Source organism: Otolemur garnettii, unplaced genomic scaffold (genome assembly GCF_000181295.1).
Source record: "Otolemur garnettii isolate 467f Iridium unplaced genomic scaffold, OtoGar3 scaffold00037, whole genome shotgun sequence".
Taxonomy (NCBI): Eukaryota; Metazoa; Chordata; class Mammalia; order Primates; family Galagidae; genus Otolemur; species Otolemur garnettii.
The window spans coordinates 10756325-10781961 of record NW_003852432.1 but is presented as its reverse complement, the minus strand read 5'-3'; the positions used below and the strand labels follow the sequence as shown (position 1 = coordinate 10781961).

At 40.1% G+C, this 25637-nt stretch overlaps 1 protein-coding gene across 1 annotated transcript in view; it reads right to left on the bottom strand.

Annotated features, from left to right (window-relative positions):
• WNT2 (Wnt family member 2) overlaps positions 1-13881 on the bottom strand; it is a 38838-nt gene extending 24957 nt beyond the window's left edge. The window contains exons 1-3 of the mRNA XM_003789793.1: positions 13501-13881; positions 11155-11381; positions 5557-5834 (exon numbers count right to left, since the gene is read on the bottom strand). Coding sequence (XP_003789841.1) covers positions 5557-5834; positions 11155-11381; positions 13501-13583 — 588 coding nt within the window. The 5' untranslated portion in view covers positions 13584-13881. The remainder of the gene's footprint in view (positions 1-5556; positions 5835-11154; positions 11382-13500) is intronic.
• Between the last annotated feature and the right edge of the window lie 11756 nt (positions 13882-25637).

The following is a 25637-nucleotide window of genomic DNA, read 5'->3' as shown; positions in this document are numbered from 1 at the left end:
CTTACCATGCTGTGTTTTAACTAAATGATTTAGATAAACTCGAGCATCTGAAGAGACGTGCTACTACTTCACTTTTTAGTTGGGTGTATCGCATGAAGTAACTTACATATTTCTGGCTCTATATCAGTTTTCCTGGGGGAAACACATATTTAAAAACATACTATTTAATTTTCAAATGCTGGCTCAAAGCCAAGTACATTTATTAACAATTAAATCCTTTTGACAGGAGTTAAGATAGGAGTTACTGAAAACTGGCCTAACTTATACCCTTTAAATATATATGCTCTGCACCTAGAAAAACAAGAAATATTCATTAGCAAACTATACAGCTGATTTGCTTTTTTATGCAAACATTTATTAACTTAAACAAGACACTGTGATTTCTTAAGCACTGTCATTCTTCAAAAACAGTGTCCATGGGTGGGCTTAGCTAGAAAATATAAGGTGTGGAATTTATAGTCATGGAACTCAAGAACATTACCCTCAGCTAACCATATATTTAATAATTCTTATTGACTAATGAGGCAAGTATAAAAAAACATTTTCCATTAATAATAGAACTTTGCATGGAACTGTAACAATTTTGTTAAGAGTTATTCCCTCTTTTGGAACTTTAACTCTGGTTAGTTTTTGATTCATATGATATATAAAAAGCCACAGTATTAAGCATATAGTGTTTTTTTTTTTTTTTTTAGCGTCAAGGTCTTATTCTGTCACCTAGGCTGGAATGTAGTAGCACAATCATGGCTCATTGGAGCCTCAAACTCATGGACTCAAGTGATCCTCCTCCTTCAGCCTCCCCTAGTAGCTGGGACTATAGGCATATGCCATCATGACTGGCTAATTTTTTAATTTTTAATTTCTTTATTTTTTGTCGAGATGGGGTCTTGCTATGCTGTCCGGCTGGCCTCAGACTCTTGGCCTCAAGCCATCCTCCTGCCTCAGCCTCACAAAGTGCTGGGGTTATAGGCATAAGCCCCCAGCCCACATACTATTTTTAGATCTAATTAGATAGAGGTGAAGTTGGCAGAACTGATCTACTTTTTCAAAATGAATTTAATTTTGTGAACTAAGGAAACTAATCAGAAAATAAATACCTACTAAGTGAAATTTGTACCCCATAAAGATACTGAAGATTACTGAAGGGAGGGTCAGGATGAGTAGGAGGTTAAAGTAGTCTGGCTCTGTAGTTCAGTTCAGGTTTTATTTTCTTTCCTTTTGATATTCCATATTTTTTAAGAGTATAATTTCTTTTTCATCATGCCCCAGTTCTCTTACATCAGACTCATTACTCATTTATTATTATTTATTTTAAGTGGCCCCTAGTGATCTATTCTTTGAAGTCTTTATTAGAACTTAGATTTCCTTGACTGTGAAGCCGTGCTTACATGTTGTACAATATCCATTTTCTGTTTACATTGGAGACATTTCCTGAAGGTGGAACTTGGAAGTCTCTGCTTTGTCCCAGAGCCCTAGTGGGCCACGGTCAGGAGCAGGCCCTACAGTTTTGACAATTTTAATACAGTTTTTCCTCTCTTAATATGTGTATACATTTTTTTTATCTTGTATTTATTCCTTAATAAAATATCTGTTGAACCAATTTTAGTTCAAAAGCAAATAGGAATACTGCCCTCAAACTGTAGTGCTGTTCACTGATATTTGTGAATCCCACAAAGAAGGCTAATTTGCTCTGGACATGTTTACAACTTTTCCTTGTATACATTCATTTTAGAAAATTCGCGAGGACACACACAAGGGAGAAAAATCATGAGTGAACTACCTTCCAAGGGCAGACGCTGCTGCTTTTTCCCCCAAATATAGATATACTGTTTGTTTTGTTTTTCTTGAAAATTCTCAACAAGGGCAATGTGGAAAGGTAGACAGGGGAGAACAGAGCCAGGCCTGAACCCCCAGACCCTACACGTCATGATTACGGGACCCTGAGTTAGCCACTTCGTCCCTCTCAGGCCCAGCTTTCCCTCTGAAAAGCAGAAATATTCATACCATGTTTTATTCCCATAGGGGTTTTGGAAATATCAAATTCAAAACACTTGACAGTATTTTGTAAATTACCAACATTCTTTTGGCTACAATGTATGACCACATGCCTTTATCTTTCCAAACAGAGAAACAGAACTGTATATCCTGTTTGAACAATTAAAGCAGCACACTCCTATCAAAGACACCACACTTTATAACTTACTCATGCAGTATCCATGTTAAAACAAAGGTCAATGCAGATATTTTTATCCCAAATCATTGCACAAACAGTAATTACCAATAATTGAAGGATTGCACAACTATAGTCTATATTCTTGGCAGTAGTCACTATCTAAGTTCATAAATTTATGAAAATAAGGAATGTTGATTTTTCAAGTTCAAGAAAGTTATTATTTGTAAACAGCTCAGTAAAAACATGTCTGGTTTTATTAGTATATTAACTGAACCAGAGCCAACACCATGGATAGATGGCATGATCAGGCTGAATGCTAAGTAATACAGTAGAACCTCTATAAATTGACCACCCAAGGGACTGTAACAAACTGGTCAATATAAGGAACTAAGCCTGTTGTACTGACACATACATGTAGTGTGGGTCCAGTCTAGGAAAATTAAGGAGGTGGTCAACCATGGAGGTTCTACTGTAGTTCAAATTGGATTTCTCCCTAGCTCAGTTACCCAAGTGACAAATAACTTCACTAAAGAGAAAGGAACTAATTTTTACTGAGCACTGACTGTACACGGGGTTCTATGCTGTCTGTCTAATACTCATCTTCCCGTAGTGCTACATAACGCCCTGCCACACATGAGAACAACTGACATTTAGTGAACAAAGCTAGTGGGATTGTAAGACTAAAACCAAGGTAGTTTGGATTTCAAATCCAATGTTCTATTTTCACTATAGTAGGAGACACCTTTTGAGGAGAGCATTTTCATGGAAGTTCTCTATTCTTAAGGAAGCTTCTAGGGTGACTGAAGGTCAATTTTTGATTAGTTTTATGATTTTTTTATATCAATACCATTAGGAGAGTTAAAGGAAGTTATAATTATTTCATCTTAGATGAAACAGTGGACAAATTTAAAAGGCATCTGCAAGATAATGAAAGTGAACAAATGGTGACTATTGACCTTTCACATGTAATTTGCCTAAGAATATCTTTAAATATAATTGGGAAGTTTTCATAGCAGGGCTTTTTTAGACCTAAAAAGAGCTGCTGAGGGAAACTATAGAATTTCCTTCTTGATAGAATATTTGTTTTGAACAAGGTAGGCTCATCTTTTTAGTACTTATTAATAATCCCGTTTGGAGGAGGAAAACTAGAATCAGAGATGTGGATTCAAGTAGACATGAAGGAAAAAAATAGAAGTTCTGCTGAAACTGTGATTAAAATAAATGGTATTATAGCACAGAGGATCTAAAATGATATTACAGTGCAGAGACACTTGAGGGTGCTCTAACCAGCTGCTATAATAAATAATCTGTTCAAAAATTGGGGAAAATTTAAGGCTCATTGTGAATGGCAGTGTTAAATTTTCACTTCTGGCATTGACTAAACAGAACAATCTTGGAAGAGATGGCTTTTCTTTTAAACAAAGTGTAGTGGCCTCTCCCAACCCTTCCAGTTTAAAAAGTAGATGTTCATATTGGTCAATTTGGAAAACACTGAAAAACCTATAGAAGACAAAAGTGGACCAATGTTACTGTCAGCTCTGAGACGATGGGGTTTTCTAGAACCAGGCCAGTTGGAGGCTTAGCTCAGGAGGCCTGCCTTCCAACACAAGCCCAGCCTGTTCTCATTTTGATTTCACAGACCTTCTGCTGGTACGAAGGGGGAGCAGAGACTGGGGGTCTAATGACCGCAAGAAGAGAATTAGAGACGCATGTTTATCTCAATACATTTACTCTCATTAAAGTTCATATTCACTGACATCATGCATCTCCTTGAAAAAGTCTGCCCACCCACCATTAATTAAAGCCACATTTTAAAAAGTCAGCGTGTGCACTTTTATTCCAATCAAAAGTAGCCTCCTAAGTTTTGCAGAGTAGGCAGGAGAATATTTGAGGCCTGACAGCTGTTCACCTCTGCATAGTGAAGAATCATGTGATTTACATTAAACGTCATGTTTATTCAGGGCCTAAAATATTGTAGTTAAGATCTATTGTCTTGAAGAGTTGAAACACTCAATATCTAATGACCTATTTTTAAAAATTTACATTTATTTTGATAAGCCAACGTTCTTTTGGATACAATGTATGACCATATGCATTTATCTTTCCAATATAGAAATAGACTTGTATCTCCTGTTTGAACAATTAAAGCAGCATACTTCTATCAAAGACACCACAGTGTATAACTTATACATGCAGTATCTGTGTTAACATAAAGGTCAATGCCGATATTTTTATCCAAATCATTGCACAAACAGTAATTACCAATAGTTGGAGGATTACACAACCATAGTCTATATTCTTGGCAGTAGTCACTATCTAAGTTCATAAATTCATGAAAATAAGGAATGTTGATTTAAGTTCTAGAAAGGTATTATTTGTAAACAGTTCAGGTCACACTCATCTTATTCCATGTGCTAAGCAAGAGCTTTTTCCTTCCCACTATCTTTAAAGTTTTTTCTCTAAAGGAGCCTAGTAAAAGGGTTTTCATCCAAACAGATCTGGATTCTTTTCTATTCTTTTTCTTATTAAAGCCTCCCTGGGGACCTTTCAATGTTATGCTGATCTTTCTTTACATATTAATATTAAGCACATTTTTAATGTTATGTTGATAAAAGACAAATTATGGTTATTCTTCCCATTGGTGATTAGATTATTCTGGAATCATTCTGACCAAATATCTGATTAGCTGGGTCAGTTAATGCTTTCCACACAAAGGTAGCAAGTGCACCATTCAGATGCTCCAGTTAATCTGGCTGTACCGGTTCCTCAATGGATCTGACATTGGCACTCAGATGGCTTAATCCTAGGTCAAAGCACCCCCAGACTAGGCCTTGAAACCTGACTTCCAGTCCTGACTTTCCTACTGACTCACCATGTGACCTTGAGCACCTCAGCATCCTCATCTAAGAAGTGGAGACTGGGGATGAATAGTGATCCATAGCCCAAGAGGTTAATCAGCAACTAGTGAATTGCTTTCATGAAAAGTTTGGGAAAAGATGCTGTAGGTCTTGATATCCCTCAGATACAAGCATCCAATGTACCATTCCCACGTGGGATGAAGCACTATCCTAACCCACAGATTATATCTTGTGCCCAGATGATACAGTATCCACAGGGACCACAAAATGCTTAACTCAACACAATGCTGAAAGCAATGAGTGGACTCTGGCTCAGCTGTGGGAAGGAAGGTGGAGTGTGGGTGGGAATATTTCAACCTAATCAGTGGTATTCTTTAGAACAAACAGCTATGGGCTGGGGGTTGGTGGGAAGTTGTGACTTCACAGCATTTCATCAGCTCTAGGAAGGTTTAAGATAAGCTTTGCTTAAGTGATTCATAAAGCCATGTGGTCTACAAAGTGAGCACCCCCCTTGCATTTCCATACCTTCCTGCCAGCTCTGTTGTTGTGAAGATTCATCAGGGCTCTGGCGTCCTTTCCTTTTCTTTCCTTGGCATCCACAAATGCTCGGGCAAATTTGATCCCATAGTCAATGTTGTCACTGCAGCCACCCCAGTCGAAAGTGCCCTTGCTGTCCTTGGCGGTTCCCTTCTTCTTTGGATCACAGGAACAGGATTTTAATTCTCCTTGGCTACAGGCCCTGGTGATGGCAAATACAACTCCAGCTGAGGAGATGGCATAAACAAAGGCAGATTCACGACTACCTGAAACAAAAATGCTTTGATTAAAAGTGGTCTGGGAGGGCTAGTTTTGAGGAACTTTTACATGATGACTGTTCAATACTTGATCTTTCTCTGGCATCCTCTCCCACTCGACAGAAAGGGACTGGTATTCCTGAAGGATTCTTTGCCAGAGCCAAGGCTCCTTATTTAATGTGAATCGCCTCCATCTATTATAGGCTTCTGTCAGTTTAGACATCTGTAGGACAACTCTTCTCCAAGTGAATAAACAATCTCAAAGACCATGCCCAGCTGCTAGCCAGGCCCAGCTGCTAGCTTTATATCAGGCTCAGACACACCCTTGCCCTGCTTCAGCTGGGAGCCCTGGATGCCCTAGAAGAGAGGAATACAGTATCACTAGGCTTTGGTTTCCTCAGCATGAAATAGAGTCAAAATTCCACAATTCTATCATTTCATACTATATTTGGGTATTCACAACACCACAGCTTCCCTTGGAAAAAAACCTTCGAAACTTCTAGGCATTACTGAGGACACACATATACATTTAAATTATTGAGAATGAAATAGTGAATTCAAAGAAATCTAGGGACTGAGGTGGGAAGAGAATTCCGGCAGTAACCAGCCCCTGGCATTAACACTGGAGAGCTGTGGCTTGGCCTTGACTTTCACAAGTAATGGAGAGATTGTTGAAGGCAATATGCAATATCCTTGAGTTACATACTATGTCTAACTATTAAGGTGAATTTACTTCTGGAACACCTGCACTAATCACTAGTATTGGGTAAAAGACAGTGAAAAGCTTTTCTTTGGTTTTTCTGGAAGGAAACAAATTTACCGCCTATAATTAGACTTGGGCAAGAACCCTTTGGGGTGCTCTCTTAGAATTGTTCTTTATTAGAGCACAGGCTACTTTCACTTACAGGCTGAAAGGTACATATTTCAGTGCAATAACTACATTAAATTATTTTAATAATCTGTAGTAACTCATAACACGGTGTTGTGGTATAGTGACAGATATAAGGCTCTTTAGGGTCCTTGCGCACCTCGTTTTTCAAGTGGAGCTGTATTTCATTGTTATTAGCATGCCCTTTTATTAATGGTTGCTGCAGCAAATATATTAACAATCAAAGTAGAAGCTGGACAACCTGATGCCAATGCAAGGCAGAGAAAGAGAACCATTCGGCGATTCAGCATGTCAAGACGAGTGTGACTTTTTGAACCACACAGCTGGGAGAACAAAGCAGTTTTTCGCATTGAAGCCCTGCTTGTTTCCGTTTGTCATTTAATGCTAAAATTTATTATCCATCCTTTGCAATATTTGCTCTGCTGGTCTCATTATTAAAATCAGGAAACATATCTACACCATATTAAATGACACTTACCTCAGCCTTTAGAAAATATCCCTCCCCAAACCTCTAGCCATCAAAAAGGGAATCAATCATGCCTTGTAGTTAGGTAAAATCAATTATATGAATATTTGCCATAGGTAGCTGGTAGTGCTCTCCAGAGAGAAGTGTGATGGTCCTGGGAGCGCTTTTAGAGTCCTAGCTTGTATTATAAGGACTACAGATATTCTAAGTGGAACGGAGATGTTTTGTAAAAGAATGTGACTAATAGATGCTAATGTGGCTTAATCTCAGGTAGTGACTTTCAGATAAATGAAATTTTTGCTATATCCATTTTTAGTTTAGGAGAATACCATGTCCATAGTTACCCCATTTATCTTCTAAAGCCTAGTTTTGGATGTGGGGTCCAGCAACTACGTTTACAGACATTACATAGGAGAAAAATTCCCAAGTGCTTAAGTATTTAGCACTGATCTTACTTTATTTATTTATTTATTTTCTGTCTTGGAGACAGAGTCTCACTCTGTCACCGTAGGTAGAGTGCTGTGGCATCATAGCTCATAGCAACCTCAGTCTCTTGGGCTCAAGCTATTCTTTTGCCTCAGCCTCCTTAGTAGCTGGGACTACAGGCGCCCACCACAACACCTAGCTACTTTTAGAGAAGAGACATTGCTCTGGCTCAGGCTGGTCTCAAACCTGTGAGCTCAGGCAACCCACCTGCCTCTGCCTCCCAGAGTGCTAGGATTACAGGTGTGAGCTACTAGGCCTGGCTCTGATCATATTTTTTAAGGAGCAAGAAAAGTTTTATAAGGTGGTCTTTTCGAGAAATGGCATGGAAGAAGTAGATGATAGTAGGTCAGTGGTCAGATAGTACTTAGACAGCAACAGAAAAATAAATTGTCTGTCTAGGTTGAGAATTTGTCCTGGTGCAACTTGGAAACAATTACACCAATTTGCTTGATGAAAGAAAAAAAAAAAGCACAATCAGCTACTTTTAGAAATGATTTACAAAGCGAAAATAACATATGCATAGTTCTCATTTATTATTAAAACACATTGCTAAATAGCTAGATGTTCATTTATTTAAATAAAAAAAATTAGCACATTGACTGACTTTTGATTTTACCTCCAGATGGTTTGGTATCATGTAGATATGGCCTTAAGATGTTTTCAGTTAAGTGTTTTAGATGAATCACTAAAATGCTATGTGTGAAATAGTAGCACATTTCAAGAGCTGGCTTTGTAACAAAACAAATTTTGATCTTGGGCCTCTTCTTAGAAAAACTGATTCTTTTTAAAACCATCATAAAAATGAAACAAAATCCAAATCTAATTGGTGATATTTCAACTTCCTGATGTGTTACTATTGAGGTTTCTCTAATTTTTGGATTGAGATAAATCAAGCATAAATCAAACTATTAAGCACTTAGGCACAGTTTTTATTTGGACTGGGGGATTGTTACCAAGGAAGGCAAACCACTAGAAGTTAGGCTTCCTTGAAAGTTATCGGCTATTCAACTTTCTTTTAAAATATGTGCCTTAATAAAAAAATTTACAAGGATGAGGCCTACTCACCTTTCTGTTTTATAAGACTCATTCTTGAATTCTGGAGGTATATTTTTGCAAGAGTATTTTTGGGCTTACTAATTCTGTCTCTGTTTCTCTGCCTCTGTGATGGGTAACTGTCCATTGAATGAGCAAATTAAAAATATTTCTGAAATTGTTCTGTCGTACTCTGACTCTCTAAAGCAAAATAGGCAAATATTCTCCATTCCTGTATGACCTTGGGATATTTTAGTAACTTTTGGGCTTGTCCCATAAACGATGTTGCTCTTTGCCTTTCCCATTCATCTATAAGCACATTTGGGTTTCCCAAAGAGAGTTCTTCACAACTCTAAGATGTAAATTTCCCTCCAAGCAAATTAATTGTAAAACTCTTTGGATAGCTTCATTGGAATTTCATGATTATTTCCAGGATAAGCTGCTTTAGGCCAAATTCGGCCCTCCCATAACCAGCACAAAATCATCACTGACAGTCACAAGAGTTTGCATAAATGTATAGGAAGGAATCTGGTCCTCTGTGAAAAATGGAGGGAAATTGTGTAGCATGAGTGTTTTAAGTTCTGAGTATTCTGGCAAAGCACTCAGCTTCATCTAAAAGAAATCTGAAGGAAGTACAAGCTGGAATCTCTTATTTACCTGAGGCCTTAGAATAAGTCAAACCAGTTCCATTGCTTTTAGTTCTAACTTTCTCTCTCTCAGCCACTCTACAACTCTGAGGAAGCAAACATTGCCAAGATTCTGTTAAAGTATTTTATGAATGAATTCCCAACTTTCACAGATATACTATCTTTAGAAACAGTAGACGAATTTGCTTTTTTATTTGCAGTCTAAAGGTTTTTTTTCCCCCAATATGAGACATCTTTATGGATCTGAAAGTGATCATTTTATAAATGAGAAGCACATCTAATTTGAAATTATTGCAAAATGGTTGTGAGTAAAGGAATATCCTGATACATTTTAAACACTGAGAGGCTGCACATATATCCAGAGATTACTTTGAGTTAGATACTTGTAAACTCTCTTTGACAAGGTCCAGTACTTTAATTGATTCACTGGTGAGATAATCTAGGTGAAGTCTTAAAATTCCATGGAGCTGAAACTTACTACTGACCTTTCAAAAATTTGCGATGTCATATCGAAACTCCAAAAGGAATGCAGAAGAATATAGTTCTTAAACTAGAGAATAAAATTGCAGAATATCGCAGTAAATTAACTTTAAGGATACTCTAAGAATGAGAGTACTACGCCCTTGGGGGATTTTAGAGACATTCAGTTATGCATTTGGCCTCATAAAACCCTAGGGCTGTGATGATTACATGATAGAAACACCCTCTGTTAAGCATTACCAAGTGCACAGTCTGGATGATTTTCTTAGGAATGGGGGGGTGGTGGGCAGAAACAAGTGTAAAGTTTCCCGTTTCTGGGGTACACACATAAACTGCTGTGTTTTCAGTCAGATTTCCTAATAGCAAATGGGCTGTGACATTTCTTGGAGAATGCTAATGATGCCAGGATAGTAGGTGAGTATTAATGGAAAATAAGATCTAATTTTCAATTAATTTTGTCTGATTGTATCCTAGCTAGTGAGCTACTTTCCATATTCAGATGTTTTATGAAATTATGTAATTAGATAATGTTTAAGGCTCTTTCTAAGGAAGAAAAACTCTTCTGTGTTCCTGTTTTCAACCCCTATCCTCCATAAATATCCTTATTGCCTACATTGTAGCTGGAAAATAACAGGCGCTCACTACTAGTTCATCCATCCCCTCATAATGAATTCACCCTAGGGAATGGATGAGGCCTGCAATACACCAGGCACCAAACAAGACTCAGGATATTGAGGCTAGTCCCTGCCTTTATGAAATTTGTGATGGGGTAAAAAGCATTTCATTCATACACAGAGCAACCCACGGCTGAGTAGCTGAATGGGCAGTCAAAGACAGTGAATAGAGATTTGTCTCTGTTTCTTAATAACACATGGTGTTTTTGTAATAATGACAATCATTAAACATTCTACTTCGAGCATACGCTCAGATTCTTCTGGAGAAGACCCAGAAAGATGAGGAAGAAGTCCAAAGAGCCTTGTGGCTGCTGCTTCCCTTCTCCTAGAGTTAGAGTCTACACAATCTGAATACGGATGGTGTAGGATGATATACAGGGTCGAAGTGCCGCACAGAGCCAGAGTGTGGAGGCGACAGCCTAGGGTAGGACTTCCCACTGCCTGACCGGCTTCCAGTGAGACTCTACCCTAAAGTTCCTGACTTCTCCATTCATTTGTGACACAGGGATAATGTCACCCAACAGAACAAACTTCTGATTAAATTAAATGCTATCCAGGATGAGTGGGGGCCTTAAAGATTGAGGGGAGCTCCGTGTGAGTGGGGAGCCCTCGGCGCTGGGGGGCGGGGGGGGTGGGGGCGCGGCAGGGAACTTACTTCGGAGCAGGACCCTGCCGAAGAGGCTGTGATCCCTGTCTAGGGTGTTGCAGTTCCAGCGGTGCTGGCGGAACTGGTGCTGGCACTCTGCTGTCCACTCTGCGACACCCAGGCCAATGGCGCGCATCACGTCCGGGTGCCGGTGGCACAGCTGCCGCTGGCGGCTTACCAGGCCGGGCACATTGTCACACATCACCCTGGAGGAGCCACTTGTAGCTCTCATGTACCTGTAAGGGACCAACATAGAGGTGAGGGCAATGTGAGTAGCAAGGCCTGGCTCAGTGTTCTCGGATAGGAAAGAGTTCCTTATACTTTAGATGATGTTAGAAAGAGAAGGTTATTTACTTTGGATTCAGTAGAAAAACAGGACAGGCAGGCCTGGTGAGTGATCTGGTAGAAGCCACACCCAAATAGGGCGGCGACTGCCTCAGACAAGAGCAGGGCCACCAGGTGATGCTCCAGGCCAGCTGGGTAGTGCAGGGAGTCTGGGAACTGATTTTGGAGGAAGAGGCAATGTGTTTTGGGGAGAGAGCATCAAAGAGGTTTCCCGAGTAGGTTCTGATCTCGGTGGCACAATTATGTCTGGACTTGGCTTTGGGGAAACCGACCTTTAGAAGCTCCTCGTTCCCATTTATTTGACATAATGTCTTAAAACCCTTATCTGTCTAATCAACACCTGCTAGTATCTGATGCTGCATTCTCCTCACAGACATGCTGTTCTTTCCTTACTGAAAAGTCCTTTAAATATTTCCATTTTGTAGGTTTTTTTTTTTTTGGCTTTTATAAAAAAAACCTTTGGAAGAAATTCTTTCTATTGTTATTAAGGACACTAAATGTTTGGAAGAATCAAACAGTGTTATAGCTCCATAAAGTACTTTTTGAAAAGAAACTTTAACAAAAAATTACATCATCATCTCTACCCAGATGTTCTCTATTAGTTGTGAAATGTTTAGAAAGGTACCTTTTATAGAACCCAAGCCGCCATAGGTGCCTTTTGAAGCGATCAAACAAGGAGAATGTCTTTTTCTCGTATTTTCATTATTTTATATGATCATAAAATCGTTACAGCTGTGACTTCCAAAAAATATATTTAAGTGACAGCTGAGAGACAATGCGACAAAAAGCCAGAGCCATAAATAATGTTTATACACCCATGGAAACAGAAATGGTCATTTTATTGAAAAATGGTCAGTCGGATAAATCAATCTTTGATCCTGTGTCAGCAGTGTCAAGGCTAACCGCCTTCCTGTTCAAAGCGGGCTTAGGGAGGGATCGAACCCTCTTCCCGTCACCGCCTTGCCTTGCTCCTTTGAAGAGCTCCAGTGTCTTCCTAAAAAGTTTCCTGCTCTAGTCTTTCTTTTGACTGAGACTCTACTTTTACCAGATTCTCTGAAAAAAGAAAAAAATAGCCCATGGTAGCCGATCTCTTTGTATCTGCATTTTCATATCTGTTCTGAAACTTGAAGGTGCAGGGAAGCTACAGGGCTCTTAACTCCATCTCTCTGCCAGATGGGAAAGTCTGGGAGATGGGGAACAGTTTCTGCACGGGGAGAGAATCTGCCCTTGGAATGCTCAGACCTGTTAGAGTTCATGATCCCGTCACTATGCAAAAATGAATAAATAAATGAATAAATAAATAAATAATAACAGATCAACAACGTACAAAGGAAAGCGGCAAAATTGGCCTTTGGGATGACGGTTTTGAAGAGGGTAACATTTAGAGACAGCCCTCGGGGTCTGTAGCTTTGCATGAAGGTGATAGTGACCACTGGAGGCACCAACGTGTCCTTCCGCCCCACTAGGGTGAAGCATTAGGAATGTGGAAGGACGGGAAATAATACAAAATCACACGCTTTGGGCTCTGCAATCCTGACTGCCTGCATTGGCGGGGCGGTTTATCTTGAGGCAGTTTTGGGAGGGCGGGAGGCGCGGGGTGTGGGGTAGGTTGTAGTTTTCAAGGTGAATTCTCTCTCTCTCTCTCTCTCTCACACACACACACACACACACACACATCTCTGCTAGAGCTAGAGACCTGGCGAGAACGTCAGTCAACAGGATAAGAAATTGGCTGAGTTTGCTGTCGCTCGGCTGGATCCAAATAAACCAAACATCAGAGCTCTCATTTGAGGGGGAATGTGGTTTGGGGAGTTGTCAAAGCCCAAGTGATCTTCGGGGGGAAAGTGACTGGGATCGCAAGCGGGCGATGAGAGGGCAGTAGTCAGGATGCGGGCCAGAAACCGAGACTGCCTCGGCGGTGGGGACGCGCCACCAGGCAGGGGCTATGTGGCCAGTGCGGTCCCCACTCCCATCTCCAAAATCCCTCTGCGCTAGTGCGCGCGGACTTACCACCATGAAGAGCTGACCTCGGGGGTGAGCCAGGTCAAGAGCAGAGGGAGCCAGAGCCAGATTCCACAGAGAGGGGCGTTCATATTAACCCCCTTGCGTCCGCATCAGGTCAGACTCCGTGTGCGGGCGCCATGCGTGCCCGGAGCAGAAGCGCTCAGCGCCGGGAGCGCCTCGTCACGGCCGCCGGCGCCTCGCCGCGCCCCCGCCCCCCGCTCGCGTCTGCGGCGAGTGGCGAGACTCGCTGATAAAGTTTCAAAGGACGAGCCCGGCGAGCGATAAAGGCCAGCCCGGGCCGCCTCGCCCACAGCCCAATTCCCCAGGCGCTGCGAGCGCTGGCAACCCGAAAGCTCTGTGCGCCTCCCGCGCGCCCCTGTCCGTTCTGCTCCCCGGCGGGCGCAGCCCAGGGAGGGGGCGCTGCGCCTGGCGGGGGTGGAGGAAGCGTGGGGTTTTATACCGAAGTGGATGGAATGATGGCAAGAGATGTCTGGGAGTGAGGTGAGGCGGGGAAAGAGGAGCACCTCTGCCTGACTTCGAGCACCCCCGGAGATAAGGGACCTTTCGGGAAGCTTCCGGCCAAAGAGCATCTGTGGGCTCGGGTCACAGGAGCGCGAGGCAAGGCTACCCTTGGGCAAACAGAAGTTCCTGAACATGCAATGTGGGGAAACCAGGGGAAGGATAAGGAGTTACTGTGTACAGGATAAAAGACTCCAGAAATGATTTTCACTCAATTGCTTCGTTTCTCTCCCTAACGCTGGGAGGAAGAGTGAGCACTTGTAAATTTGGAGCTGTGTGTCTTTGCAAGACAAGGTTGGGGAGGGAGGAGCCAGGCCTCAGGGTACAGGACTTATATACAGAGTCCGTAGAGAGGAGACCTAGACTGGGGTGTGTGTGGGGGCCGGGGGTGGGGGGCGGGGGGTCCACGACCTTTGCGACCTCACTCAGCAGTTTCGGCCAAAGCACCCAGGAAAGATAGAGTTTTTATGCACGCCTAGCTGCTTCCCGGGGCTGTGGAGCGCAAAAGATCACGTAGGGAGGAATCGAGGCAACCAGGCGTCCGCCAGGCGTGTGCGCCCCAGCAAGCACCGGTCGCACCTCCCGCGGCCCGGGAGCTCAGCCTGTGCGCCTTGAGGAGATAAAGGGACGCTCGGTCCTGGACCCCGGGCCCCGCTGAACCAACAGACGGGGGCTCGAGCCCGCGGGTGGAGCATCTTGAGCGCAACTGGCTTGCAGCCCCGCCGTTTATCGCCCGAAAGGAAGGAAGACCAGGAACTGGCGGCGGCCGTGAACTGTTCCATTGCTCCTTTCCTGGGGTGGAGGGACCCGCCGCCTACCCGGGGAGCGTGCCCTAGGGAATAGGGAGTGTGTGTATTCGGGGGGCGAGGGCGCCGAATAGTTCGCAGGGCGTCGGGGGTAGGATGGGTGGCCATCCAGATAGGAAAGACGGGCTCTTCCCCCCGCCCATCCCTCAGGCCTGAACCGGCCAGAGCGTCAGCCCTTCCGGGACGCAAGCTCGGTGAGAGGCTGGACGAGGAGGAGAAGCTCAGAGACGCCAAAAACCTGAAAGATGCTGTCATCGCCACCCCCTTCCCCCACGCCGGTCCCTGGCAGGTCCAGCCCCTCCCAGGCTGACCCAGATACATCCCCGTTTGGGTCCGGAAAGGGAGGGGAGGGAAACAAGCACCGCGCCACCCACGACTCGGGAAGAGCAGGGCTCCCCGCCAGGGCCGCTCCGTATCGCTGGGCCACGACCCAGGGGAAGTTCTGCTCGGTCTGTGCCGGGCGCGCGGGGGGCGGGGAGCGCCGGGGGCGGCGGGGGCGCATTTCTGCTCAGAGTCTGTGTACCCAGCGGGTGGGGGAGGAGAGGCAGTAATAGGCGTCACATAGCAACAAAACGTACCTTTATGCTTACTCCTAACGTCTCCTACCCGGACGCCTCGAAGGAATAGGCTACACTTTACTTTCACACTCCTTTGTCTCACACTTTCTTGAAATAAATCCTGACACTTGGGACGTGCAGAAGACATGGTTGGCCCTAGAGGAACCGCTGGTTGCCAACATTTCATTTCTACCAGTGAATACCACGAGGATGGATGTGCATGTTGGGAGAGGTAGGCAGCAGTATGATTTTCTCACGGAGAGTGAGAACTGGAACTACCTAAAAAAACTCCGATTTGACGTCCCACCCATCTCAGGACGTTGTGTCCTCACAACTAAGTGGTGTTAGAATACATGGAGTGCGACCATCAGCTTCGTGGCCATTCCTCTCCGCCCAGGGAATTACTGAGTGGCCAGCAGACCTGCCCTTCAGTTGATGGTGAGCATTGACGGCGAAGCCAATGGGATGACCTCAACCTGAAACAGACCTCCTGGAAAAGGAATGGACCATCCTCAAAGCTAATTAAATCCACTCCAAAGGACTTCACCCTAGGGCAGGAGGAGGAGGCCCACATGTTTTGCAGAGGAAAAATCCGTTTTCTTGGTGAAAGGCAAAAGGCTGAAGAATTCAAGAGGAGCTAAACCCAGCTGTGAGCAAAGGTCCACCCAAACACCCCTTCCTGACCTGAAGAGGCAGTCTAGACCATGACTGGTCTCTTCCCAATCTCTGATTTGGTTTCCATTCTCCACCCCTATTCACTTACGACCCATTCCTTAGCCCCATACAACTTAGCTTCTGCCAAGAAGGCCTTTTCCTCCTTCCTCATCTGTACCTATTCTCTTGAGGGACTCCTGAACTTTGAAGATAATGTCCACTAGTAAAGGCAGTTGTGAAACGCTCAAGAAAATTAGGAGGAAAAACAGTTACAACAAACCTCACTTCTTTTCCCATAAAAACTACCATCCTAAAGAAGAGTTAATAAATACTGAAGAAAATTGCATATGACTTCAGCCTAGCTATAGCAGATGATGATGTAAGGAAAGACAGGGTGCAGCAGGCCTTTAGATTTATGGATGTAATATCAGATTTTTGATTTCTTCAATGACAAACCTCAGAATTGACTAGAAAACTCAGTTACAGTATACAGAACCCAATTCTCTTTCTGGAGATTAATGCTAGTTTGCTTGTAACTTCAGTATAGCACTGTAGCCAAATGAGTCAGTCTATTTTCTTAGTTAGATCCATTGTTTGTCTAATCTCCCAGGGCAGGGAAAGAGAGAGAACTAATTTACTACCAAATCATCTCCACCCTTTAGAAGTGGAGAGTTACTTCTTTAACTAAATAGTCATTTGCCTTTCGGTCTGAACTGAGTTCTTCCTATATAGCCACTCACTAACTGAATGAAAAGTTCTAATATCAGCCGTTTAAATCCCAGTGGGCATTTAAGTTAATGTATACCAAAGATATTTGCTTCAAGCCATGAGAAAGTGACAGGTACCTAACTTGCAGCCCTACAAAAAAGTGGGGCCTATACAACTGGGCAAAACGTCGTGAGGCATGTCTTTTCAGGTATTGGATAGTAGGCAGCACATGGCTATCATCCTTGAGAGAAGGGAAACATAGGACACTTGTGCTACAACTGTCTAATAATTGTCCTAGTTTTTCTGCTGAAAAGTGCTTTTTTCTTTCACGTAAGGAGATGGAACCCAAGCAAGGCAGCAGTCTTAGTTAAGGAAGGACAGACTGAAGTTGAGGGCTGTGGAAGCACCTGAAATTGGCAGGGTAGCATTTCTGAGAATAGGTAGCGGTGAAAAGGGGGTCTCTGTACAAGTCTACATGGAGATTTACTACAAGTCCTTGACAAGAGCTGGGCGGAGTAGGGAAAGGACAAGCTTCGGCAAAGCCTAGTAGAGATGGCCTGCAGTGTGTCATACATTGGTGAGAGACGTTGGAGTTCCCTCTTAGCACGATACAGAGACCTCAGAGAAGAGACGCTAGAAAGGCAATGCCTTAAAGGTAATTGTAAGCTTTCCTGTGACCAGCATGCGTAGGACAAAATTCAAAAGTTTGTTTCCCCATATCACATGCTTTAATGAAGAATGAAAACTCAGACAGATTAAGGGCATTATAAGAACAAAAACATCCATTAAAAGATGAAAACATAATACAGACTTCTTACAATGTATTTTTAACAATAAAAATTAATAGGCTAAGGGCAGCGGCATGTCCCTGTGGTCCCAACTATTCTGGAGGCTGAGGCAGGAGAATAGCTTGAGCCCAGGAGTCTAAGTCCAGCCTGGCAACAGAGAGAGACCTTGTCTCTTGAAAAAAAAATTAATAGTTAAGTTAAAAAACCTCAAAGGTGACCCACACTCAAGAAAAAGCAGTCAACAGAGACTGATCCTGAGATGGTCCAGATATAGGAATGACTAGGAATTTTAAAGTAGGTATTATAAATATATTCAAATATTTAAAGGAAGATAGGATGGGCAAATGAACAGTGAACAAACAGACGGAGGATCTCAGTAGAAAAATGGAATCCATACGGAACAAATGAACATGTGAGGCCTAATAAGTATAATTACCTGATTTCTGAAATTTGTACTTGTAAAAGTACAAGTTCTCTAATTTGAAGAATAGAGAGAAAAGATATTTATTAAAAATTAAATAAATAGAACCTCAGAGATCTGTGGGACAATTCCAGTAACCCTAATATATGTGTAAGTAGAGTTCCACAAAGAAAGGAGAAGGAAAATAGGGCAAAACGTGTTTTAGCAACAATGTCCAAAATTTGTCCAATATAATACGAATATAAGTTTAGAGATCCAACAATGTCAGAAAACTCTTTAAAAAAATACAAATATGTCACACCCACTCACATCATGATCCATTTCTTTAAAACCATGTATAAGGAGAAAAATCTCTAAAGCAACCAGAGAAAAAAGATTTATTAAATACAGAAGAACGAGAATGTGAATTACACTGGCTTTTCATCAGTAACAATGAAAGTCAGAAAATGGAATGACATCCTTAAAATGTTAAAAGAAAAAAATAGTCTACATAGAAATCTATAATCAGTGAAAATGTCCTTTAAAAATAAAGTGGAGTTCTTCTTTTGTTACTTCTTTTTTCTCCTTACCTTGATAATAAGAACTAAACTCCAAGAGTAAGGGCAAAATGTACACAAAGCCACCTGAATAAAGTCTAAAACCATCTTTAGATAAGATCAAGATCAGTCATGGGTGTTCTATTTGCAACCCCAAAGAAAACTTGACCCTCCTTGGAGGAATATAACATCATTCAGTGTCTCCAAAATTTTTCATTCATTATGCCCAATATCAAATGAAATATTACCAAAACACCCTGAACAAAACAAAAACCAGCAAAAAACCAAAACCAAACAAAAACTACAAAAGAATCTCCCGTACCCAACAGAAAATAGAAATGGATGCACAAGTAATTTAGAGTTCTGATTTGCCCAAGAGGGACTCCCAAATAACTAAAAATTGAAATTTTAAAAAATAACAAAAACCCCAAATATTTTAAGAGAGTTGAAATCTATAGAAAAGATTTTTTTTTTTTAAAAGCCAGAACTGGGGGAAGAGGAAGGAAGCAGTATCTGAAATTAAGAATTAGCTAGGTGAGTTGAGGATCTGTGGATAATCAGCAGAACAGTGGCTTCGTAAAGCAGAGGAAATCAACATTAAGCATCAAGGTTAATGCACAGAGATAATTTAAAAGATAAAAATACAGAAAATAAAATAAATATGATAGAGTGAAGGATCTAACTAAAGTGAAATTTGAGATCTAGAAGAAGAGGACAGAGAGACAAGACTGAAGAATATTTGAAGAAATACCAAGGGAAAACTTTCCAAAATTGATGGAGGAAATCAGAGCACCTATTCAAAAAATCTACTGACTTATAATAGGACAAATACAGAGAAAACCACATTTAGGAACATCACATATAAGTTGCTGACAGAGATAAGGAGAGAACATTAAAAGCTGCCAGAGAAAAGAAACACAATAATTTCAGGAGAAAAACTACAAGATGAGTCTGACTTTTCAACAGAAATTACTGAATTCAAAAGGTGATATAATAGCATCTTATAAAGCAGATAGGGTGGGGAGGAATACTGCCTACCTGAAATTCGATAATCATTGCAAAGATTCTTCCAAAATGAAGACAAAATAATGACGCTTTCAAACCAAAGGTAGGAAAATCCACTATTAGCTGAGCTAATGATAAGTATTAAGCCAGATCTTTTTAGGTTGAAGGAAAATGATTCCAGATGGAATTATGGAATTGCAAGAAGGAATGAAGAACATTGGGAAAGATAAATTTGTGGAAAAACATAAAATAATATTGATAGTTAAAATAAGTATAATATCTTTTGAAGTTTAAAACATGGAGAAAAAAACATATGACACCAGTACCACAAAAAGCAGCAGGGGAATCCAGGTAGGATGAAGTAAGTACTCTGTCCTATCTCTCCCACTGAAGATAGCTATAGACACATATAACTTGGGCAGATTTCACAGTGAAGCTGTTTGAGGACTCTGTAAAGCAAATAGTATCAGGTGGATTGAGGAAGACAAAAATATTAAGTACCACTAAATGGTGGTAAATTTCTCATTTTGTTTTTCCTCTGGTACCCTGAAGTCTAGACACAGGCAGCCAAAATAAATAAATCCCACAGAAAAACAAAACAAAAATCAACAAACAAAACACCCAAAGACTTTAAAACGAAAACTTGGCATAGACAGAGAGACCTACAGAGAAGCCCTCCAGTTTTGATTTAAAGAGTATGAAAGAGATTCCCCTGAGTTTACCCTCTGCTTGATTCTCTCATACTCCACCCTTCTGGAAAGTCCTAAGTAGATATTACAAGCAGTGACAGCCCAAAGATGCCTAAAACTCCAAGATATGGGAAAATTTCTCTCCTGAGAAACTGTGGTCTCAAGAAGACAATATGAAATTCCATAGCCTTTTCTCTTTCTCTTTCCTTCTGTTACGTGGCTCCTGACATGGATGTAGTTACAAAAAATATGTGGTAGCATAAGATAACAGATAACTAAAGCCAGAAGACCAAAAAGAGGAATCCTTGAGAAGCAGAAAGTACCCAGGAAGTCATGAAGAATAAAGAACTTGGAAAAAGCAATCCCCTCAACTTATATGTGAGCTCTTGTGCTTACTCCCTAAGCTATGGACAAGTGGATATGCTCCCAAAGATCCAGAATTCTGAGAATAGGACTATGGGACAGATCACAACCTAGATTCCAGACAAGTCAATGGGTTTAATTGATACATACATAGGGTGTCGAAAAAAAGTATACACACTTTAAGAAAAGAGAAAACTGTACTAAAATTATAATACTCGGGTGGTACTTGTGGCTCAAAGGGGTAGGGCGCTGGCCGCATATTCTGGAGGTGGTGGGTTCAAACCCAACCCCAGCCAAAAACTGCCAAAAAAAAAAAAAATATATCAAGTCATGTTTGAGTATTACAGGAGATGCAAAGATACAATATGAAATAAATATATATATACATATATATATATATATATAAAATACTTACGTCATGTTTGAGTATTACAGGAGACGCAAAGATATAATATAAAAGATAAGAAATTACCAATATTATGGATTATTAAAATTTTAATATGGTTTTTTTCCTTTCTTAAAATGTGTATACATGTTTTTGTACCCCATATATTTAAGACAGACATGAATAGCACTGTAAAGGTTTTGAAAACTAAGCTTTTATCAGAACCAAAAGCCACAGAGAGCTGTCATAATTTGTTACCTAGCCGGTGGGGTGGTACATGCCTGTAGTCCCAGCTACTTGGGAGGGTAAGGCAGGAAGACTGCTTGAGCCCTGGAGTTGGAGGCTGCTATGAGTTAGGCTGAGATCATGGCACTTCAGCTTGGGCAACAGAATGAGATTATGTCCCCCTGCCCCCCCCCCAGAAGATTTTGTGACTGCAAAAAAAACTCAACATTGAATGTATGCTAAAACAAAAATATCAACATGCTCCATAGATAGGATTTAAACTAGACCCAGAGTCTCTTAACATTCTTCCAAATGTCCAGGATACAACTAAAATTACTTGGCATACAATGAACCAGGAAAATTGCACCTCAAACTCAAATAGGAAAGGACAACAAAGGGACACTACAACTTAAATGACAGATGTTGAAATTATCAGACACAGACATTAAAGCACCTATTATAAGAATATTTGAGGAAATAAGGATGAATATCATTAAATCAAATCCATAATATAAAGTCTCAGTAAAGAAATAGATAATGAAAAGAGAAGCCACCCCAAAACTCTAGAACTGAAAAATATAATAACTGAAATATCAGTCTCATTGGATAAGGCCAATAGCAAAATTGACATGACTGCAGAAAAAGTGTGAATGAACTTGAAGATAGAGCTATACAAATTATCTTAACAGCAGAGGGAGAAAAAGACTGAAAAGAAATGAACATAGCCTCAGAGGGTATAGCACTATGTCCTTGGCATCCTAGAAGGAGAAGGGAAACAGTTCATAATTTCAAAAATTATTTGCAGATGGGCGGCACCTGTGGATCAAAGGAGTAGGGCACTGGCCCCATATGCCGAAGATGGCGGGTTCAAACCCAGCCCTGGCCAAAAACTGCAAAAAAAAATTTATATAAATTTAAATAATGAGTAAAAATGTTCTAAATTTGGCCAAAAGCATAAACCTAGAGATTCAAAAAAGGTCAGTAAACCCAAAGAGGTGAAACTCTAAGAACTTAATGCCAAAGCACATCATCGTAAAATTGTTGAAAACTAAAAAGGCAAAGACAAAATCTTGTATACAAAGAAAAATGATACATTGCTTATGGAGAACAGAGTAGAACGATGATTTGAATGACATTACATTTCTCATCATAAATTATGAAAGCAGAAGGAAGTGGAATGAACTTTCTCAAAGCCCTGAAAAAAAAAAAAGCATCATCAGCCCAGACCTCTATATATCCAGAGAAAATATCCTTCATAAGTGAGAGTGAAATAAAGACATTGTCAGATGAAAGAAATCAAAGAGTATTAATTGTCAGTAAACCTTTTCTAAAAGATTTGCTAAAGGAAGTTCCTTAGACAGACATGAAATGATACAAAAAGGAAACTTGGAAAACATGAAAAAAAGGAAAGAAAAATGGTCAATGTTTGGGTAAATATAATAAACTCTTTTTTTTTTTTTTAGAGAGAGAGACAGAGTTTCACTTTGTCTCTCTTGGTAGAGTGCTGTGGCATCACAGCTCACAGCAACCTCCAGCTCTTGGGCTTAGGTGATTCTCTTGCCTCAGCCTCCCGAGTAGTTGAGACTACAGGTGCCCACCACAACGCCTGGCTATTTTTTGTTGCAGTTTGGCCAGGGCTGGGTTTGAACCCACCACCCTCGGTATATGGGGCCAGTGCCCTACTCACTGAGCCACAGGTGCCACCTGTCTTTTTTAGTTCTTTAAGATATGTTTCATTATTGAAGGCAAAAATTGTAACATCACCAAATAGGGTCTCCATTATATGTAGAAGTGATACATAAGAAACTATAACTTAAAAGGAAGGGGTAAAAAGTGGTATGGGATAACTTTTTATATTACACTTGAAATGGCAAAGTTTTGATCCTGAATGCTTTGTAAAAAGTTAGGTATATATAATATAAGCCCCACAGCAACCACTTAAAAATTATACAAATTATTATATTATTATTTAATAAATAAATAATTAATTAAAACAAAATTGAAAATGTCCAAATATTATAAAAGGAGGCAGGAAAGGGGAAACAGGAATGAAAAACCAAGAGGAACAAATAGGAAACAAATAATAAAATGATAGAATTAAATCCCCAAATATCAATAATTATATAAAACACACATGATCCATACACAACAACTTAAAAACAGTGACTTTCGAATGAACAAAAACACAAGACCAAACTATCTGCTGTTTATAAGACATTCATTTCAAGTATAATATTATAGGTAGGTAAAAAGGGGAATAGATAAAGATATATGATGCAAACACTAACTCAAAGAAAGAAGTCAATATACCAATATCAAAGTAAATATCTAAGCAAAAAAATTTACCCAGGGACATAACATAATGATAAAAAGGTCAATCACCAAGAAGACATAGTTTCTAAATGTGTATGCAAAAAATGACAGACCTTTAAAACATATGAAAAAAATTTGACAGAACTGAAAGGAAAAAGACAACACAAATTCACAATTACAAATGGAGATATCAACATACCTTTCTTAGTAATTGATAGAACAGATAGACAGAAAAATCACCAAGATATAGAAAAACTCAACATCATCATTAGCCAACTGGATTTAGTTGACATTTATAGAAAACTTTACCCTATAATAGCAGAACTTACATGCTTTTCAAATGCACATGAAACATTTATGAAGGTAGATCATATGCTGCGTAATAAAACAAAACTTAACAAATTCAAAGAATCAAAAATCATTCAAAGTATGGCCCATGATCATAATAGAATTAAATGAGAAATAAACAAGAGAAAAAGAACAAGAAAATCTGTAAACTCTTGGAAACTAAGCAACACTAGGTGTCTTATTCCAATATCTTCTAATAATCTTGTTTCCTCTGTAAACAAGGAAGATGTTTCAAGGGATATTAAAAATATTTGAACTAAATAAAAATGCATTTTTGTGAAACTATATTTAATACAGATTCTAATAAGTCAAGAATACATATGATAATCTCCAGGGTAACAACTAAAAGTCATAAAATATACGACTGCTCCAGTTATCTATTGTATATCAAAAAAAGCATCCCAAGACTCCATGCTCTAAAACATCAATGTATCATTACCTTTCACAACTCTGTCAGTTGACTAGAATTAGCTTGGTGGTTCATGTTTTGGATCCTTCACATGTTACCACGGTTGCAGTTGGGACTGGATTCATCTGGCAGTGTGACTGGGTTAGAGGTCCCATATGGCTTTTTAAAATATATATATGGCTTTTTTACTCATCTGTCTGACAGCTCTGTGATCCTCTACATGGCCTGGACTTGGTATTTAGGACACCAAGATACAGGAAGTTAAAATCTGCCCGACTAGTTAAGGAATACATCAGGATCTCATCAAAGCAGTCACAAGACCTACCCAGATTTAAAGAGGATGAGAAATAGACTCTACATCTTGATAGGAGAGTAACAAGGTAACACTGCAGAAAAACATGAGATAATGGGAACTATTATCGTTGCCATCTCTGGAAAATGCAATATTCCACAATCTTCCCTTTGGACATAGCAGTTCACATTCTTTCCACGTGTAAAATAAGCTCACTCTCTCTCAAGTCCCCCAGTGTCTTATTCCAATATGGCCTCAGCTTCAGGTTACGGACCTTGTCATCTAAATCAATACTGAGTGCAGATACATCTCCTCATGTGCTGATTCTACTTGAAAATGCAATAGGCATAGAACAATGATAATTTTGAAACCAAAAAAACCTGGAAGGTTCACCCTAAGAGATATCAAGATGATTTACTTTATTAAACTTAATTAAAATTCAGAATTTTTGTTCATCAAGACACAATTAGGATTGTGAAACAGTAAGCCCATATTTTCAATAAGGGATGTGTATTCTAAATATTTTTAAAAACTTTAATCAGTCAAAAAGAAAAAGAAAGACAACCCAATTATAAAATGCATGAAAGAAACAAACAGGCATTTCACAAAATAGAACATTCAAATGTCCAGTCAATACAAGAACAGGTGCTCAAGGCCAAGTGAAACAAAAAGAGAATGATCAGAGTTAAAGTTTTCTAGTTTCTAGTTTTAAGGGAAAGGTAGAGCTACTCTTCCTTTTAGACCTTCCATCTGGTATTGTTAATATTTTAAAGATAATCACTAAAAGAATAAAAAAAGAATATAAATTTATAACCGAGTAGGGAAAAGGGAAGGGGAGAAAAAATCAAACTTCATAAATTTGGTGGAAGGAGAAGAGGAAATAGCTTATAAAGAAAGCAGATGGAATAGTAGGAATGAATGCAAATATACCAATAATCACAATAAATATCAATGAATTGAATTTTCCTTCTCTGTTTAAAGACAGGGATTGGCCGATTGGTTTCCTTTTAAAACCACTACAGTGTTATTTAGAGAGATAATAGAACCTGAGGACAAAAGGAGGAATCAGACCAGTTAGAATAAGACAAATTAGATTTTAGGGCAAAAATATTAGTGGAGATTAAA